We start from the raw sequence: 19,988 nt of genomic DNA on the forward strand, positions 1-19,988 counted from the left end.
ATTATACAGGTAAGTTTTTATAAGCAGATACAAAAATAATAATTCTGATTCCACTTTTGTATAGAAAAAAGTTGGATCAGAATTAGGTTTTTTTTGGTACTGGGGATCGAATTTGGGTCCTTGCGTTTATGAGGCAGGCGGCAGAACCACTGAGCTAAATCCCCAGCCCTTGGTAATGTTTTTAAAAGGGGAGAAAAAAGTATTAGGTAACATTTTATTGTTTCAGTATTAATTTTTGAAGAAAGTAATTTGGTATTGAGTGAAAGTTTATAAATGGTTGGTTTTAAAGTAGTCTGAAATGACGCTAACTTCATGGTAGGTCACTCTAGTATTTCTGGGTGTTAGGTTATTGTTATTCCTTAAATCCTGAAAAGGTGAAAACATTTCTGGATCCAATGAAGCCTCCAAATTGATCAATGTGGTATTGGTGATTGTTTTCTTCGTGTGAGACATATTGGTATGTGGCATAGGAATTAAAGTGTAAAATATAGTTTATGTGTACCTGTGTAAATAAAGTACAACATGCACTAGTTATTTAGAAATATTCTACATTTTCTGTCCAGTTTGCTTAGTTTCATGTTTTAAAGTATACATTTGGTTAGGACGTGTCATTTGTAACATTAGAAACAAGAGCCTGAATTACCCAATGGAGAGAGATCACCTAGTAAACATTAGGTTTCTAGAAAACATCATCTAGTAAACATCCTAATTATGTTTAATATGTCATAGCTTGGATGCATTTGTTACTCACTTGGAATGATATTTCCTGGAAGATTTTAGACAGGCCATGTACTGCACATTCTTCATGTAGGAGAGGTCAATCTGAACTGATAGGAATGATAGAAGAAGTATCAAGGGTTTAAATTTTTAGGTCATTTCAAAATGTTTTTTAATATAAAAAATGGGATTGTTGTATTCATGTAAACATTTTTTCTTTATACACACACACATATATATATGTATGTGTGTGTGTATATATATACGTGTGTGTGTGTATATATATAAATATACGTGTGTGTGTGTGTGTGTGTGTGTTTTGGTACCAGGGATTGAACTTGGGTCCTTGTGCTTGTGAGGCTGGCAGCGGCACCACTGAGCTAAATTTAGCTTAGTCATTCTGCTACCTGCCTTGCAAGTGCAAAGATCCAAGTTCGATCCCTGGTACTAAAAAAAAAAAAAAACAAAAAAAAACACATACGCACACATACTTTGGATTGGCTAAATAAAGCTAATAGGCAGTCATACCATTTTTGTGGTAGGAACACTTAAAATCTGCTTCAGTAAATAAGGTAGATAATACGTTGTTATTAAGTGTAGTCACCCTGTTTACAATAGATTTCTTGAATTTATTCCTCTAACAGCAACACCCCATCCCCGCCCTCTTGAAGACTGGGTTTGACTAAGGGCCTTTGCACTGAGCCACATCCCTAGCCCTTTTTTTGATCTTTTTATTTTGAGACAGGGTTTCATTAAGTTGCCTAGGCTGGCCTTGAACTTGTTGAGCCTCCTGCCTCTGTCTTCCTTGGTGCTTAGATTACAGGTGTGTGCTATTGCACTTGACTGTTATTTGCTTTTGTTAACTAGTTTATTTTTATTTTTGTTTTCATTGAGTTTATTGGTACTTTTTAGGTATACAATACAGTTACATTCAGCATTGGGATCTTGTACCTTTACATGACAGATCTTGGTTCTCAGTTTTTCTCCAGACCCCTGCCCTCCCTTCACCCTTTATCTAAACAGTTTAAACAGAAGCCATTGAGAAAAAATTTAGTTTTCTAGTTAAGTCAATTTGTATTGTTTCCAAGCCTTTTTATTAGACAGTTGAGTTGATAATTTCTCATTGGCTTAATTAGGCTGTGATGATCATTATCTTAAATTGTACATTGTATGTGATAATTTAGAATTTTTTTTAGAAGATGCTAAATATTCTAAGTAAATGCACAATAAACTTCTAGACTTTTTCTTTTTTTGTGTTCAACATTATATGTTTTGTTAGTACATATACATGTCACACCTTAGTCCTTTTTCTTTCCGTTCCTCTCCTTCTCTCTCTCCATGCCTAGATCTCCTTATCTGCAAAAGATCTACCTTCCTGTTCCTATCATCTTTTATTTTGTTTTAAAAATTATTTATACTTTGGGTTTCTCATAGAAGAGAAACCATGCAATATTTAACTATTTCTGATTTATTTTACTTAGCATTATTGTCTCAGGTGCATTCATTTTCTCACAAAGGACTCACATTCATCCTTTTTTATGGCAGAGTAGTACTCCAATGTGTGTATATACCACATTTTCTTTACCTATTCATCTGTTGATGAACATAAAGGCCATTTCCAAGGTTTAGTTATTGTGAGTTGTCCTTTTACAAACATGGGTATACAGGTATCACTATGATATATGGGTATAATGTCTTAAGAACTTCCATGGCTAGGCATGCTGGTGCACGCCTGTAATCCTAGCACTCAGAAGTCTGAGGCAGGAGAATCACCATACATTCAAGGCCAGCCTGGGCCTCATAGTGAGTTCAAGGGCAGTCTGAACTACATAGGAAGATCTTGTCTCAAACAGCAACAAAATGATTAGTCTTCTGAATTTCAATATGGAAATAATGGTGATGTGTCATCCTTAAGAAACTCACCTTGCAAATACATACATGACTGTTGTTCCTTCTTCATTTCCTTGTTCAGTAATCACCAGGCCACACCCTTTATTGGAATATGTTTTGCTATATAGTCAGAAGATAGTCTGAGCTGCTTAGATGTTACAGTGACTTGAAGGAGGCAAGTTAGAAAGTTGAGTAGTTCCTTGAACACTGAGAAGCTCGTAGTGATCAGTACAGATCAGAATTCATATTTACCAAATCCAAGAATGGAACAGTTAGATTTTTCATCAGCTCTCCACATTGTCTGTGTCCAGGATGCAGAAACCAGGTATTTATTTTTCTTTTTAAAGTTTTATTTATTTATTTATTTGGTTTTTTGAGACAGGGCTTCTCTATGTAGTTGAGATTGACCTGGAACTCACTATGTAGCCCAGGCTGGTCTGGAACTCACAGTGATCCTCCTGCCTCAGCCTCCCGAGTGCTGGGATTACAGGCGTGTGCCACCATGTCTGGCTTCTCTTTTTAAAGTTTTGATGATTACAGCTCAGCAAACTTTTTGTAAGATAGTAAATTGACTTTATGAACATTGTTTATGAATTCAGTGTTTTTTATCATGTTGAACTGAAAATTCATAAGTAATTAGGCTTGGGAGTTTTTTGCTAGCCAGTCTTTTACCTTATCTATCTATCTTCTTATCTATCTATCTATCTATCTATCTATCTATCTATCTATCTGGTACTGGAGATCATACTTGGGTCCTTGCACTTGCAAGGCAGGCAGCGGAACTACTGAGCTAAATCCCCGGCTCCTTTTATATTATTTTTAAAGTTAATGGAACCAGGGATTTAGCTCAGTGGTTTCGCCACCTGCCTTACAAGTGCAAGGTCCTGAGTTTGATCCCTAGTACCAAAAACAACAACAAAAAATGTGAATGACAATTCCTTTTTTTTTTTTTTAAGTACTGGGGATCGAACTCAGGACCTTGCACTTGTGAGGTGGGCAGCAGAACCTCTGAGCTAAATCCCTGGCCCTCAAAAAGTTTTTAAACCTTAACGGCAAATACATCATTTCTTTTTGTTGAGCCTTAAAGCTCTTCTAGTTCTTTATAAAATATATAATCATAAATTATTATCCATCTATCTGCAGTAGACCACTAGAACCATTCCTCTTATGTAATTATATCTTGGTACCTGTTACCTACCCTCCCTCTACCCACCTGCACCCTCCCCTCCCCTGTGCCTGCCTTGCTTCTGTTGACCTGGTACTTCCCCCCTTCCTCCTTGTCTGCCTCCTCCCCTTCCTCTTCTTCCTCCTCCCTCTTCCTCCTTTTCATGTTTTGATGCTGGGCATTGAACTCAGGCAAAGAGCTCTATCACTCTACTACACTCCCAGCCCTTATTATTTTGTCTTGAGATAGTATCTCCCTCAGTTTTCCGGGCTGGGCTTGACCTTGTGATCTTCTTGCCTCGGCCTCCTGAGTAGCTAGTATTACATATGTATTACCACCACTCCTGACTTACACTGTATTCTCTTCTATGAGATTAACATTTTTTTAGCTTTCGTATGAGTGAGAACTTGCAGTATTTGTCTTTCTTTGCCTAATTTTTCAGCTTTTTAGTTGTATTGTTAAGCCAAATAAACTGTCATTTTGCTATGGGATTAAACTCAAATGGGTAAATTGTTAACATTTTAATAGCTAGTTTATAAGTAGAAAATCACATGGGAAAAATATAGGTCCTAGGAATGCTAAGGAGACATGTTTTTTAAGTAATACATAGATGAGGTATATCTTGATAGAATAAGAGGAGTGAGGTAAAGCAGCTAAATATGTTAAATTTTTTTCTGTTAGTAAATTATGCTAATGCTTTGATTAGTGTTTCACATTCCTAAGGAATGACAAGAATTCAGAGACTGGTAAGGTATTTTAGCTTATTTCTTCCAAATATTATATCAGTGGAATTCTGTTTAGCAGTAAAAAGAAGTGAACATTGGTACACGTAATGATTTTGATATGCTTCAAAACAGTTATGCTGAGTTAAAGCCAATCTGAAAACCTCACATGCTGTATGATTCCATTTCTATAACATTCTTGCAATGACAGAATTGTGTAGATGAGAACAGAGTAGTGGCTGCTAGGGGTTAGGGATTGGGGAAGTAGAGGAAGTGGGTATAGCTAAAAACCAGTAACACAAGAAGTCCTGTGATGGGAGTCTTTTGTATCTCTCAACTACACGCATACACACTCACACAAGTGCATGTAAAATTAGTGAAAGCTGAATAAGGTTAGTGAATTGCATCAGTACAAATTTTCTGGTTGTGATATCGTACTATATTTACATAAGATGTATCTCCATCGGGGAAACTGGGTAAAGGATACAGAGGATTTTTATTTTTTTGAGACGGGGTCTCACTATGTTGTTCAGGCTGCAGGGTGGTGATGGTGAACCTTTCAGAGCTTGAGTGACACAGCTCACTGTGGGTGCCTGCCATAGGTTTGCCCCCCTGCTCTAGCGGGGTATATGTACGGCAGGAAAACACATTTAACATCATTAACCATGAATGATGTGCAAATTAAATCCGTGATCCATATGCCTATTACACTGGGTAAAATAGAAAATACTGACAGTTCCAGGTAGTGTCAAGGACATGGCACAACATACATCATTGGCGGGAAGGTGGGAAGGTGCTGCCGCTCTGGAGCACAGTTGGCAGTTTCTCACAGAGACCTGATTGTGTGATCCAGCCAGCCCCTCCTCCATTATGTACCCTAGAAAAATGAAGACTTACACAGATGCCTGTGACATGCTGATGAACCAGGGAATCTGACTGGACTTGTGGCACAGTGGCAGGGTGCCCATCTGGCATGTGGGATGCTTTAGGTTCAGTCCCTAGCACCACTAAAAAAAAATTAACATCCAGTATGATTTGACTTAGATGGTATTCTCAAAAAGACAAAACTATAGTGATGGAGAACACAATACTTGGGTTCTAGGAGTGGGTAGAGGAGGGTCAATATGACTACAGAAGAATAGTTGGAGAGTTTTTGGGCGTGATGGAACTGTTTTGATTCCAGATTATGGTGGTTATTATGTTAATCTATAAATGGGTTAAAGTTCATGGAGATGCATATCCAGAAGTGCCACTATTACTATATTTTAATTTTGAAAAAAATAAAAATGCTGCTGTAAACATTCTTGAACATACCTTTTTATGGATATAGACTCTCCATTTCCTTGGTTTCTGGCATTCCTAGAAATAGGATCCTGGGCCACAGTATAAACATGTATTCAGAGGTACTGAACAGTGGTTTTCCCAAGCAGTTGCTCAGGTTTACAATTTCTCCTACAGTGTATGAGAGCATTGTCACCAACATTTTAATAATAGTATATTAAATTTAAAAGCTGTTCTGGTTCATATGTAGTGGCATCTTCTGGTTTTAATTCATGTTTTCCTAATGATAATTAAGCTGAACACTTTTTCATACATTAACTAGTTTATTTGGAGACCCTTTTTTGTGACTTGTATATTTGTGTGGTACCTTTTTTTTTGGGTGGGGGGACCTCCCACTTTGAGGCAGGCAGCAGCACCACTGAGCTAAATCCCTGGCCTGATGCCTTTTTTTCTTAATAATTTGTGGAAAATTGTGCATCTGTCTTTATATTTTAATGTTTTATTGGGATACAATTCACGTGTTATAAAATAGAATTATGCAATTCAGTGGTTTTTAGAATACTAACAAAAGTTATGCAGCAGTGCTTTTACATAATTCCAGACATTTCCGTTCTCCCAAAAAGAAACCTAATACTCTTTAGTAATTACTCCTTGTTCCTTATGTTAGCTTCTGGTAACCACTTTCTGTCTCTGTGGAATTAGCCATTCTGTACATTCCATATAAATGTAATCACACAATGTGTGGCTTTCTGTGTCTGACTTCTTTTACTTAGCAAAATGTTTTCAAGCTTCATTATAGTATGTTTCAGTTCTTCATTACATATTTTCGTAGTCTGTGTTTGCTTTCCACCTTCAGTAATCTTGGTGAACAAGTGCTCTTAAAATATTTTTAATTATTTTTGTTGATATAAAATTCATATACCCCAAAATTTACCATTATAAAATGTACAACTCAGTGAGTTCAATATATTAACAAAATTCTACAACCATTACCACTAATTCTAGAACATTTCCATCAATCCAGAAAGGAACCTGTTGCCCCTAGGGATGATTCTCCATTCCCCTTTTCCACCACCCTTTGGCAACCACTAAATCTATTTTCTGTCTCTTAAGTTTGGAATCGCCTGTTCTGAACACTTCCTGTAAATGGAATCCTATAATACATAGACTTTTCTGTGGGGCTTCTTTCACTTAGAATGCTTTTAAGATTTATCCATGTTGTACCATGAATCAGTACTTGATTGTTTTAATGGCTGAATATTACTGTAGTGTATGAATATACCATTCACCTGTTTTTCCCATTCATTATTTAATATTTGAGTTTCCATTTGGGGGCAGTTAGCAATATGCCACTCAAGAACATTGTGCTTTGGGCCGTGGATATAGCTCAGGGGCGTTGCTGTCTGAATCACAAGCACAAGGTCCCGAGATAGATCTGCAGTACCGCGAAAAAAACATTGTGCATACTTCCTGTGGATGTTTCTTTTGATTGTTTAGGGGTGGAATTTGCTGGGTTATGGGTAACTTTATGTTTAAGTTACCTAAAAATTGCCAGCCTGTTTTCCAATACAGACTGTATGTATGTATGTATGTATGTATGTATGTATGTATGTTACTTGGGGATCGAACTTGGGCCCTTGTCGCTTGCTAGGCAGGTGCCAGAACCACTGAGCTAAATCCCCAGCCTGCAGACACATTATTTTACATTGCTTCTAGTATGTGTGAAGGTTCTGGTTTCTCCATGTTCTCACACACTTGCTGTGTCTTTTGATTATAGCCCTAAGTGTGTCTGAAGTGGTATCTTATTGTTATTTTGATTTACGCTTCTCTTACGATTAATGATATTGAGGATCTTTTCATGTTCTTAATACCTTTGTATATTTTTACAGTACTGGGTATTGAACTCAGGGCCTTGCTCATGCTAGGCTCTCTACACTGAACTACATCTTTTGTGTGTGTGTGTGTGTGTGTGTGTGTGTGTGTGTGTGTGTGTGGTTGTTTCTTAATGGTATTAAGGATTAAACTCAAGGCCTCATGCATGCTAGGCAAGTGCTCTAGTACTGAACTACATTCCCCAGCACTTTTCACTTTGAGACAAAGTTTTACTGAATGGCCCAGGGTAGCCTCAGATCTCTAGTCCTCTGGTCTCAGCCTCCTGAATAGTTTGTTTTTTTTGTTTTTTGTTTTGTTTTATTTTTGTTTTTTTTTTGAGACAGGGTCTCACTATGTAGTTGAGACTGACCTGGAACTCACTATGTAGCCCAGGCTGGTCACAGTCCTCCTGCCTCAGCCTCCTGAGTGCTGGGATTATAGACGTGTGCCATCATGCCCAGCTCCTCCTGAGTAGTTTCTAGCAATGTGGCACTTTACCTGGTCTGGCTTGCTCATTTCTTAATTAGGTTGTTTGTCATTTTATTATTGAGTTGTAAAAGTTCTTTATATGTTCAAAATACTAGATCTGTATCAAATACATGGTTTTCAAATATTTTCTGATTTAATAAATTGACTTTTCACTTCCTTGGTTAGTGTCCTTTGAAGTTAGTGTCCTATGAAGTTTTTTTTTTTTATTGTTTGTTTTTTTTGTTTTGTTTTGTTTTTTTGAGACAGGGTCTCACTATGTAGTTGAGACTGACCTGAAACTCACTATGTAGTCCAGGCTGGTCTCGAACTAACAGTGATCCTCCTGCCTCAGCCTCCCAAGTGCTGGGATTACAGGCATGCGCCACCACGCCTGACCTATGAAGTTTTTAATACTGATAAAGTACAGTTTACCTGTCTTTTGTTGCTTATGCAGCAAATGGTTCTTAAGAAACCATTTTTAATATCCAAACTCACACTTGATCTTAGCCAAAGGCTGAGAAGCAATTAAAATCCAAATTCACAATGACTTACACCATGCTTGCTTCTGAGTTAATAGCTTTAGATCTTATACCTAGTTTTTTGTTGTTGTTGTTGTTGTTGTTGTTTTGTGGTACTGGCGGTTGAACCCAGTAGCTTGTACATGCTTGGCAAATTGTCTACCAATTAACTATATCCACAGCCATACATTTAGTTTTTTACAATCTTGTTACTTTTTGTGTATGATGCAAGGTGTAGGGTTCCAGATCCATTCTTTTCTGCCCAGTTTGTCTCAGCATTATTTGTTGAAAAGACAGTTCTTTCCACAGTGAGTGGTCTTGGCACTCTCATCAAGAATCATTTTATTAGCTAGGCGTGGTGGCACGAACCTGTAATCCCAGCACTCTGGAGACTGAGGCAGGAGGATCGCTGCGAGTTCGAGACCAGCCTGGGCTACGTAGTGAGTTCTAGGTCAGTCTCAACTACATAGTGAAGCCCTGTCTCGAAAAACAAAAACAGACAAAAAAAATAATTTTATTATAGATGTATGGGTTTATTTCTGGACTTCCTCTCGCATTTCTTTGATCTATTTGTCCTTCTGTCAGTACCATACAGTCTTGGGGGGAGGTTTGAATTTAGGACCTTGTGCTTACGAGGCATCCACTGAGCTAAATCACTGACCCCCGTACAGTCTTGATTACAGCTTTTTTGTGAGTATTGAAACTGTGGATAACTCCTTCACCTTGTTCTTTTTTATCAGGATTTTAGCTATTTTGGGGCCTGTTTACATCTATATGAATTTTAGAATCTGATCAATTTCCGTAAGAAAAAGCTAACTGGAATTTTGTTAGGGATTTTATTGACTTTATATACATCAATTTGAAGGGTATTGCTATCTTCACAGCATTATTGTATGATTCATTTTCATATATTTAGCTCTTTAACCACAGTGGTATTTGTAGTGCTCAGAGTATGGGTCTTAGATTTATTTTTAAAATTTTATTCATAAATATTTTACTTTTTTTAGTGATATAGTAAATGAAAATTTTTTTCTTTTTTCCCCTTCTTTTTTTTTCAGTACTGCAGATTGAATCTAGTAGCCTTTGCACTAAGCCACATCACCAGCACCCTACCCCCCACTCCAGTTTTTGTTTTGAGATAGGGTTTTGCCAGATTGCTAAATTGCCCAGGTTGAACTCCCAACATTATGTTTTTCTTGCCTTAGGCACCATGGCCAGTTTATAGCTACTGTTTTTGAGTGGGCCACTACCACAAGTTCTTGAGTTCCTTAAAAATCAGTGGAAGATTTTAGTGACTGGGGATTTTAGCTCAGTGGCACTGCACCTACCTTACCTTGCAAGGCAAGGTCCTAAGTTCATTCCCCGGTACTGGGGGAAAAAAATCAGGGAAAGTCATTTTTTTCTTCTTTGTATTACTGGTACTGAGTACATAGACATTTAGTACATATTTGTTATATGTGTGGAGTTTGAAAGATTTAATAACTTTCAGACAATGCCTTGTATTTTGCACCAGAAACTCTCATGTGTACCCTCTGTTGAAGTGAGAAGTTTTATTTTCTTGTCTTTGCCCAATAGTAAACTCTTACAATAGTGATTACATTTATTCCCACCATGCTGAGCTTGATGCCACAGCTGAAAATCCAGGGACTCCATGGGGAGGGGACAGCCACAAGGATTAGATCATTTTTTTCATATTCAGTTTGTATTCTTGTATTTGTGGAGTTTGATTTGATAAGTCAGTGGACATTCTTCATTTTATATACAATTTGAGATTTGGATTTAAAAAAAATTTTTTTTAAAGAGATATATTAGTGAGGTAATCTGGTTACATTTCCTTTTCCCTCAGCCCCAAGTAAGTTGCAGTACTTCCTTGGATGGTAGAGATGACAGACACATCTACCAGATATTATCTCTGGTCTGTGTATTAAAAAAATCTGAATTTTGGGATAAGTTAGTTATTTAAGCTTCCAAAGCCGGAAAAGTGGAGGAGCTGGAATTTAGATCGCATTTTCTGGTGCTCATTATCTTCCATTACACCATACTTTACTTTGAATTTATAGTGTTTTATAGTGCTTCTAATTACTTGATGACTAAACATTTTAGTAACTAAAGAAACCTTTATGGTAAGATATTTAGGTAATGTTTAAAGAGAAAGTTTTTTTTTCTTTTTAAGGAGTATAGAAAATATATATATTATATATTGTGTGTGTGTGTGTGTGTGTGTGTGTGTGTGTGTATACACATCTGAATTACTTGCCATATGTCAGACTTCAGCAGTCTTGTTTGTTCCTTCCCTGATTGCCTGATCCCTGTGTATTGTGCTTGTCAGAAGCCAGGGATGTTGCATATGTTTTTCTTTGAAATTTCAGTTTGCTCTGAGATTTAGGATTAACCTTTAGAGTGTTCTAAAAAATTTTTTTGGGGGTGGGTACTGGGGATCGAACTTGGGACCTTGCACTTATGAGGCAGGCGGCAGGTGGAACCACTGAGCTAAATCCCCAGCCCTAGAGTGTTCTAAATTTAACTTCTATTTTTTAAAGATCTGTAAATATCTTTTACACAAGAGTTAAAAATTTCAGGCTATTGAGGAAAATATTTGTGAATGTAAATGTTTTCCTGAACAGCAATTAATAAAATCAGAAAAAAAGACTTTAATATGTAAATAACTTTTCTCCTGTAATATGATTGGCACATAAATACTTCTTTTTCTGTAGTTCATATTTATCTTCTAAAGCAGCAAATAAACTGATAACTAAATGTTAATAATTTATTTCATTTTTTTCCCCCCAGAGTAAATGGAAAATGATTTTGACTGACTAGGGCTGCTAGGTTCAGTGAAACTGGCATTGTTTGTGTTCTGTTGGAGGGCCTCATTAGGGGGTACACTTGCCTTTTCTGTTTGCCAGTGGTTATTCCTGTCTCCTGTGGGGACTTGCTATTTGGACTGTGTCCTTCTTTCACTGGCCAGTCTTAAAAAGGTTAGGCCATTAATTATTTTCCTGGTCTCCAATTTTTTTCCTTTAGTGGGTTTTCAAGTATTTAAAGCTGAGGATATTGGTCACTGATATCGCCTAGTTAGGGGTGGGCATTGTGCCCACATTTGTTGGGCCTCTCAGGGCCTGAGCTCTCTGTGCTTTAACAAATGAGCTACAGTTCTCAGGAGATCAGTGGAGCTTGTTTGTTGATGCTGTATTCTTATCCAGAGGAAGTAGATTTTTAAGAATGTCTAAGGAAGGGTAAGTGAGTTTATTATTCTTTCTCTCTTTTCTCAGTGAAGATTTGTCATCTGAGTGAATTGGGAGATTAATAAACAGTGCTGGCTTTCAAGTGTGATTGTGGAGGCAGAGAGTAAAAGAAATTCAACCCAAATCTTAACAGTGGTTTATGTAAATCTTCTGTAAAGCTAGTATCACTGTTTTGAAAGACAATAGTCGGGATAGATAATTCTAATATGCTAGTAAGCTGAAAACACCGTTTACCCAATTGTAAACTCATTTTTTTGTTTTTAACGTTCTGTTAATAAAGATTGAACACTAATAGTGGTGGTTTACCAAAGAATTGAGTGAAGTTTTAAGATTCAAAGACATTTAAATGTGAAATAATAGTGTGAAAGATTGAATGGAAAGCAACCATAGTTTTATTTCTTTTTTGGGCAGTGCAGGTTAAAAAAGAAAAGAAAATCTATTCCTCTTTGCCTTCACTATAAAAATACTTATGTTATATTTTTATTGTTTTTTAAATATTTTCTCTTGTACTTCAGAGTCTGAATTATTGCATATTTTCTGTGACCACTATAATGTGTCCAGTTAATGACTACATAGTGTTGGTTATTTAATTTCTAATTTTCATAGATTTGGTTTAGAGAGATATTCCCTGTGGTTAAATGGGACATAACTCCCTCAAAAGAAACTAAAAACACAGTACATTTTTAATTTTGATATTTCTCATTTTGTCTTATGAGAAAGTGGTTCCAGAGCCTCATGCTTATGATATATTTTAATATAATCAAAACACTGATTATGGGCAAAATAAAATTGGCCCACTTTACTGCTGTTCTTAAACCTTACTGACTAAAGAATAACCAAGCCATAAGTAATTTAGTATTACTTTTAGATATCTCATGACATCACTTGAACTTTGAGTTTTCTTTTAAAAGTGAAAATTTTGAAAAGATTTCCTTTTTAGGTTTTTATGGTTTTTTTGCCATAATAAAACTTTATTCTTTAATTTCATTTACAAGCTACCAAGTATTATCTATAATATACAGTGCTGAACACTTAAATGGCTGTAGTCATGGAAGACTCCAGGCAGGTTTTTGTTTTCTTTTCTTCCAGAACAGATTATAAATGTTAAGCAATTTTTATGAGGATTGTCACAGATGCAGGTATATTCATCAAGTTTTGTATGCATGGTTGTTTATAACTGTGTATAGTTAGTTTGTAGAGTTAAAGTGTACTGTATTTCTGGATGAAGTTAAATATAGGGGAAAGTAATTAGTGTTAACCTTTCCCCTGTGGTAAAGTATATGTTAAATTTATGCAAAGAAAAAATATATGCAAAGAAAGAGGAATATCTCTATCTACAGACCTATATATCTCTCAGTCTATTGATATTAGACTGAGATATTCTTTTACGTTTATCTCTAGGGGCCCAAGAGGCAATTTCTTTGCAGTCTGAATAGATAATCAGCAAGTACATGTGGAATACCTGGATTATGCAAATGAAATCAATTAACTTATTTTTGTTATCTTCAGAAATAAATGGGATTGTGTAAGTATACTCCATGAAGTTCACATAATGAAATCAGTTAATAATTCATCTCTGAGGATGTGTCCCATGGTTAAGTGATGTATAAATGTACTGGAACCTGTGTAAACCTAACATTATTGTTAGGATAGACATAAAGCATGGAACCAAATACATAGTTCATAGACCCAAATATGTATAGTAGTTAAGTGATTTTCAGTAATGAAGCCAGTGTAATTCATTGATGAAATGTTAGTGCAGTGTTTTGTTTTGTTTGGTACTGAGGATCGAACTCAGGCCTTGCGCTTACGAGGCAGGCGGCAGAACCAGTGAGCTAAATCCCCAGCCCAAGATGTTAGCGTTTTTAATGTCTCATACATAAAAGTAATTTAAAATTTGTCATATACCTAAATATAAACTATCACCTTGACTTAGGTTAAATATTTTTTAGATATAATTGATAAATTTAATCTCATCAAAATGGAGGAAAAAACCTGCTTTTTAAAAAAATCATTAAAATTAAACAGCAGGATACAGAATGCGAGAAAATATTCTCAATATATTTATATTTGAGAAAGGATAAAATATTTGAAGAGCTCTTGTAAATCAATCTGGTTTATAAGTGGGCAGAAGATTTGAATATATACTTTACAAAAGAAGAAATGTCAAATAAGGTGTTATAAAGATGCCCTATATCAGTAGGCATTAGAGAAATATGAGTTATAACTTTAATGAGATAACACTCATACCCATTAGATTGGCTAAAATGAAGAATATTGACAGGACCTGGGAATGTAACCCTAAGCAATGGAATATCTACCTGGGTTCTGTCTCCAGCACTGCAACGAAGTAAAAACACAGTTGTGAAGAGCTGGGACTCTCATGCATTGCTGATGAGGGTGCAAATTATTTGAGTTTTGGCAGTATCTTTTCAAGTTCAACCAAGACTTATCATATGATCCTAGTTAATTTCATTTTTTATATTTACCCAAGAGAAATGGAAGCATGTGTCCACACAGATTTGTATGTGACTGTAGCAACATTCTTTATCATAAAAATGAAAACAACTCAAGTATTTATTAACTGAGTGGATAAACAAAGTGGTATATTCATATAATACAGTACTCAGGAATGAACTATGATATATGCAGCAACATGGATGAATCTCAGAAATACTATGTTAAGAAGCCAGACACAGGGCTGGGATTTAGCTCAGTAGTTCCCTCACCTGCCTCGCAAGCATAAGGTCCTGAATTTGATTCCCCAATACAAAAAAAAAAAAGCCAGACACAACTAAATAATGTTGTATTCCTTTTGTATGAGTATCATAGTGACATAAAGCAGAGATGAGCTGTAACTTAGGGCCAAAATTTGGGGCAGAAAGACAGGAAAGAATTTTGTAGATTGAAGAAAATACACTACATATTGATTGTGGCAGTTGTCACATGAGTATATACGGTTGTCAAAACTCAACATTTTACATGTAAAATGGGTGGATTTTTATTTATTTAGTTTTGGTTTTAATTTTTCTGAGACAGGATCTCACTATTTTGCCCAGGCTGGCCTTGAGCTCTTGGGTTCAAGCAGTTGTGCTTCAGATTTCTGAGTGGCTGGGACTACAGGTATGTTCTTCCTCACCAAACTAAATTAATTGTAATGGGCAGATTATACCTCAGTAAAGTTAGTGAGGGATTGAGACTCGAGAAGCTCAATTTGCTGAATTAAAATTTGCAAATAAAAATGTTGATTATGATTATGATTTATTTATTTTGGGGGGAGTTTGAACTTGGGACCTTGCACTTGTGAGGCAGGCGGTGGCACCACTAAGCTAAATCCCCAGCCCAAAATGTTATTTAAAACAACACCTTTGGGAAAATATAGGTGTGCCCTAGAATGCGTAATGTAATGTATAATGTTCAACAAGACATGATTTAACTAGTCAGAGTTGTTAGAATGTTTTTTGTTTATTTTTGTTTTTGTGGTTCTGGCGATGAAATCCAGGGCCATGCATATAGTAGGCAAACACTTTACCACTGAGCTATATTCCCAGCTCTAAAATGCTTTTATTACTAGAATTGATCTTTAGTTAAGAAACCAAAGTGAATTTTATTATTTTTATTTTAAATTCTACATTTTGACCTTGTATTAGAAGTTCAGGACCGGGGATTTAGCTCAGCGGTTTGGTGGCCTGCCTTGCAAGCACAAGGGCCCGAGTTCAATCCCTGGTACCCTCCCCCCAAAAAAAAAAACAAAAAACCAGAAGTTAAAAGTGGACTTGTAAATTTGGCCTAATGATAATGTGATAATCATATTTTCTCCTGTAATTTCTGTCTCACAGACATCAGCCTTGAAATTTTAGGATACCTTACAGATTATCTTCTGTACTCTGGTCTTTCATGAATTGGAAAGAAAAAGTGAAAACAGTTTAGAGGAAAACAGAAAAAGGGGGACTGGAAAAATTTGTATTTAATTAGAGACTTTCAAATAGTAAATTTATTTCTAGAAGTACTGGTATCACCTCTGGTTTTTCTCTTAATTTGTGTGCTTTTCTTCATTTGTTACTCTTTTCTTTTATGTCCCATTATTCTGCTCTCATTGCCTTAGTTTCATTTGAAAATGAAGATGAAGGAAATTTTAATGTCTTCACTGATTTTTTTTTTAGTGCTAGAGATTGAACCTAGTGCTTTGCACATGCCAGGCGAGTACTCTACAACTAAGCTAATCATGCTCCCAGCCCCTTTAGAGTTTAGATATGTCTCAATGTGTACTTTGAAATCTTCGGTTTAAAGATGGTATGCATTACATATTATCATCTGTACTCGAAATACTTTAACTTTTTCCCCTCCCAGTATGAGGAGGGACTGAACACAGGGCCTTGTACATGGTAGACCTGTACTCTAGTGTTGAAGTACATACCCAGCCCATATTTTATCACTGTCAAGGTACGCATTTTCCCCACACTGAAACATCTGAAATTGGGCTGTGTCTAGTAATGTATCACCTGTAATTCAAGTTAAATTGTTCTAGGCAGGTTTTACTTTTTATTCCTTCAGTCTCCTGGAATCTTCTATGGAATCTGGTATCAATTCTCCTGGAATCTCATATCAGTCTTGCTGGTAATAAAAATTCAAACCATGGCCTGGGATTTGGCTTAGTGGTTCCGCTGCCTGCCTTGCAAGTGCAAGGGCCCGAGTTCGATCCCTGGTCAAACCACAACCTATAAAACCTGTTTGTTCAGATTTTCAGGGGGCGGTTTTCCTCTTCCCTCCCTGGACTCAGTGTTTGGGTTATGATGTGCATATTGTGGATTTCTGCGTTGCAGATACATTTTGCTTTTGTCCTTGCCTTAGCCCTTTCATATCCTAGTATTTTTTGTTTGTTTGTTTTTGATATCCTCGTTTTATGTGGAATCTATTACTAAGACTTCTGACTTTTTAAAAATATTTTCCCCAATTTTTCACTTGAATATAACATGGGTACGTTTTACAATTGGTCCCATCTTAAATGTAAATCATAAATTTTGTTCTATATATGTCTCCATACTGACTTTTCTCTGGAACTTTTTAATACTAAATGTATGAGTGAATAAAATGAGTATTTTAATTAACTCAAGTTTTATTTTATGCATGCTAATATTGCCCGTTGACTGAGAATTCTTTTAGTCAATTTAAACAGAAATCATGAACTGACAAAGTGTAGCTCCCTAGATGTTAGAGGCTCCAGGCTTTGATCTCCAGTGGTTCTTAATTCTTAGGGTTACAGCTCTTGGTGGCTTCCAGCCACCCCTTCATGTTCGTAGGTCCCTTTGCAGCTATCTGGAGCTCTTTCCACAGTTTCCACTGATTCCCTAACATTCTTCTGCTGGTGACCAGAAGCCTCTTCAGGTCATGACAGGTCTCTTCTGTTTCTGCAGGTCATTGCTGGTGTGTATCAGTCTCTGCCCTCTTGGTTCTGTGTTGCTTTATTGTTCTCTGGAGCTGTTAGTCCCCAGTTAACACCTATTCTTTTTGATACAGTCTGCTCAGCTCACTCAGCTGAAGTAAGAATCACAGCTAGGCTTAGGACCAGCAGAGCAGGGCTTTTATTGGGATGTGTGCTTCAGCACAGGGAGTAGTGCACTGGAGGGAGCCCTCTTGGATTGGCCTGAAGGATGTGAGAAGACAATGCTTATGTAGTTGGGGTGTGGGCCATGCACGAACAGTTTTTCACATTTTGAGGACCTTTAGAGACTTTCAGAGTAGTGGCATAGGGGATGGAGTTGTCTAGAATGGCTGCGGGGCAGTGACCTGGCATAAGTCCGCCTTTCAAGCCTGTTGCAGCCAAGGCAACTCCTGAAGCAGCTGTGGGGTGTCTAGGACAGCCTCATTTTTCATGGTGACAGCTCAGCAGGGGTGAGGAGAAGTTACGAAGTGGCTGCTTGATTGATAGCACCTGTGTTTCTTTAAAAATGGGAGCACTGAAATTGGATGGCTGCCTCTTTAGAGGAGTCTCTAGAAGGAAGAGCAGAATTGATGATGGTCCTTTGGGCTTTGGGGATTTTGGGGAATATCAACAATGAGCCTGGTGTTCCTTCTTGATTTTTGTCCTATTGGGGCACTGTCCTCTGCCGCTCTTCAGAGGCAGCAGCAGGCCTGGAGCACAAACATGAAGGGTGAAAAGGCTGTCAGCCCAGCCCAGACGCATCAGGGCTGAGGGGTGAGCGTGCCCTAGAGGGTAGCCACAGAGGCAGCCTCGGAGCTTGCTGATGGAGAGGCACTGGGCTAGCTGCCTGGGCCTGTTTGTGGGCTGCAAGGGAGGAGGCCTGACTGCTGTCAGGAAAGGGGAGGGTCAGGTACTCAGACTCTGAAAGCATAGGCTGCTCGGCCTTTTGGTTTGGTGCTTGGAATTATTTCCTGTGCAACTGCAGTTCTGTTCAGAAAGTCCTTGTCTACACCTGTGACTTCAAGAGTTTTACCTAACTTGTCTTCCAGCAGGTTAAATGTTACTGTTTTAATATTTAGATCTTTAATCCATTTAGATTTTAGTTAAGTGCATGGTGAGAGATATGGGTGTAGATTTAATCTTTTGCATGTGGAAAGCCAGTTTGCCCAATACCATTTATTAAAGGGGTTCTCTTTTGGGCCTGGGGATTTAGCTTAGTGGCTCCAGACCTGCCTCAAAAGCGCAAGGTCCTGAGTTCTATCCCTGGTACTAGAGTGGGTTCTCTTTCAAAGAGAGCACAGGCTGCTGTTATTTTGTCTTAATTTGGTAAAATGTGTTTCTCTTGAGATGTTCCTCAGAAAATATTAAAATCATTATTGGTTGAAGTTTATGAAAATAAAAAAATAAATGATACTAAATGATTTCTGCTTTTATAACCCCTTCTAAAGTGTCTGTCTGTGGTATTTGAACTTTCAATTTTTAAGGATCTATTTCAAGGATACCAGAAGATGGAGTAGGAAGCAAAGGGAGGAAACTTTTAATTCTGTTAAACATTGTGTCTATTTATAAAGCTCTGTGCTAGGCGTTGGGAAGACTATAAATCCTATCTCAAAGTTTAGAATGCAGTAACAAATGTGACCTCTCACATATTTTAGATATGTGACCCAAAAAGTGCCAGAATAAAGGATTTTGCATATTCAAATCTTTTACTTAAATCACAACTTTATAGAATTTTAGTTGTTGATGAAATCTCTTCTAAGTAGCCAGGGGTTTAGCTCAGAGGCACTGCAAGTCTGTCTGGCAATCACAAGGGCCTGAGTTCAATTCCTGGTACCAGAGGGAAAAAAATCTCTCTCTCTCTCTCTCTCTCTTTTTTTTTTTTTTTTTTTAATTTTTAAAATTTTTTATTTTTTGAGACAGGGTCTCACTATGTAGTTGAGACTGACCTGGAACTCACTATGTAGCCCAGGCTGGTCTAGAACTCACAGCAATCTTCCTGCCTCAGCCTCCCAAGAGCTGGGATTACAGTCATGTGCCACCACACCCGGCAAAAAAAAATCTCTTTAAGTAGAAGAATAATTTGAGACCCAGAGGCATTACTACTGCCTAGTTTTCTGGAATATCCAGAACAGTTTCTTTCTGTTTTGAAATTTATTTTTAATTTTGAGACAAGGCCTTACTAAAGTCACTAAATTGTCTGGGCTGAGCTCAGACTTGTGATCCTCCTGCCTCAGGTGTGTGCTATGATGCCCTCCAGAATAGTTTCTAGGAAAGAAAAATTAACAAGTTAGAAGGTCTTGAATAATAAGAGAGATGACTGCACAGTTACAGAGAACTGCATCAGGAAAGCCACAGAGCACATTTAGGACACATAAGATCAAACTAATAGCATAGTGGTGGTTTAAAACTCCTTGAAGATCCAAGAATTTGTAATTTATTAGTTTGGTGTGAGCAATGACTAAAGTTGGACTTGGGCTTTAGGACAGTGCTTCTCAAGTTATCTGTGACAGAGGCCTTGTTTTAAAAAATATTTTCCATTCTGTTTCAAATTGTAAGATATAAAAATGAATTATAAGCTGGGTGTGGTGGTGTACGCCTGTAATCCCAGCACTCGGGTGGCTGAGGCAGGAGGATCGCTGTGAGTTCGAGACCAGCCTGGGCTGCATAGTGAGTTCCAGATCAGTCTCA

General features: G+C 37.2%; 1 protein-coding gene across 2 annotated transcripts in view; it reads left to right on the top strand.

The window, feature by feature from the left end:
• Positions 1-19,988, top strand: part of Nt5c2 (5'-nucleotidase, cytosolic II) — a 91,902-nt gene that overhangs the window by 28,949 nt on the left and 42,965 nt on the right. Inside the window, exon 1 of one of the 2 annotated variants that reach the window (XM_019207791.2) lies at positions 13,308-13,403. The exons of the other annotated variant lie outside the window; for it this stretch is intronic. Within the exon in view, the coding sequence (XP_019063336.2) occupies positions 13,330-13,403 (74 nt within the window). The 5' untranslated portion in view covers positions 13,308-13,329. Of the gene's footprint in view, positions 1-13,307; positions 13,404-19,988 lie in introns of those variants that run through there. 2 annotated transcript variants of the gene reach the window in all.

Source organism: Fukomys damarensis, unplaced genomic scaffold, assembly GCF_012274545.1.
Source record: "Fukomys damarensis isolate Sample0158 unplaced genomic scaffold, DMR_v1.0_HiC HiC_scaffold_8, whole genome shotgun sequence".
Taxonomy (NCBI): domain Eukaryota; kingdom Metazoa; phylum Chordata; class Mammalia; order Rodentia; family Bathyergidae; genus Fukomys; species Fukomys damarensis.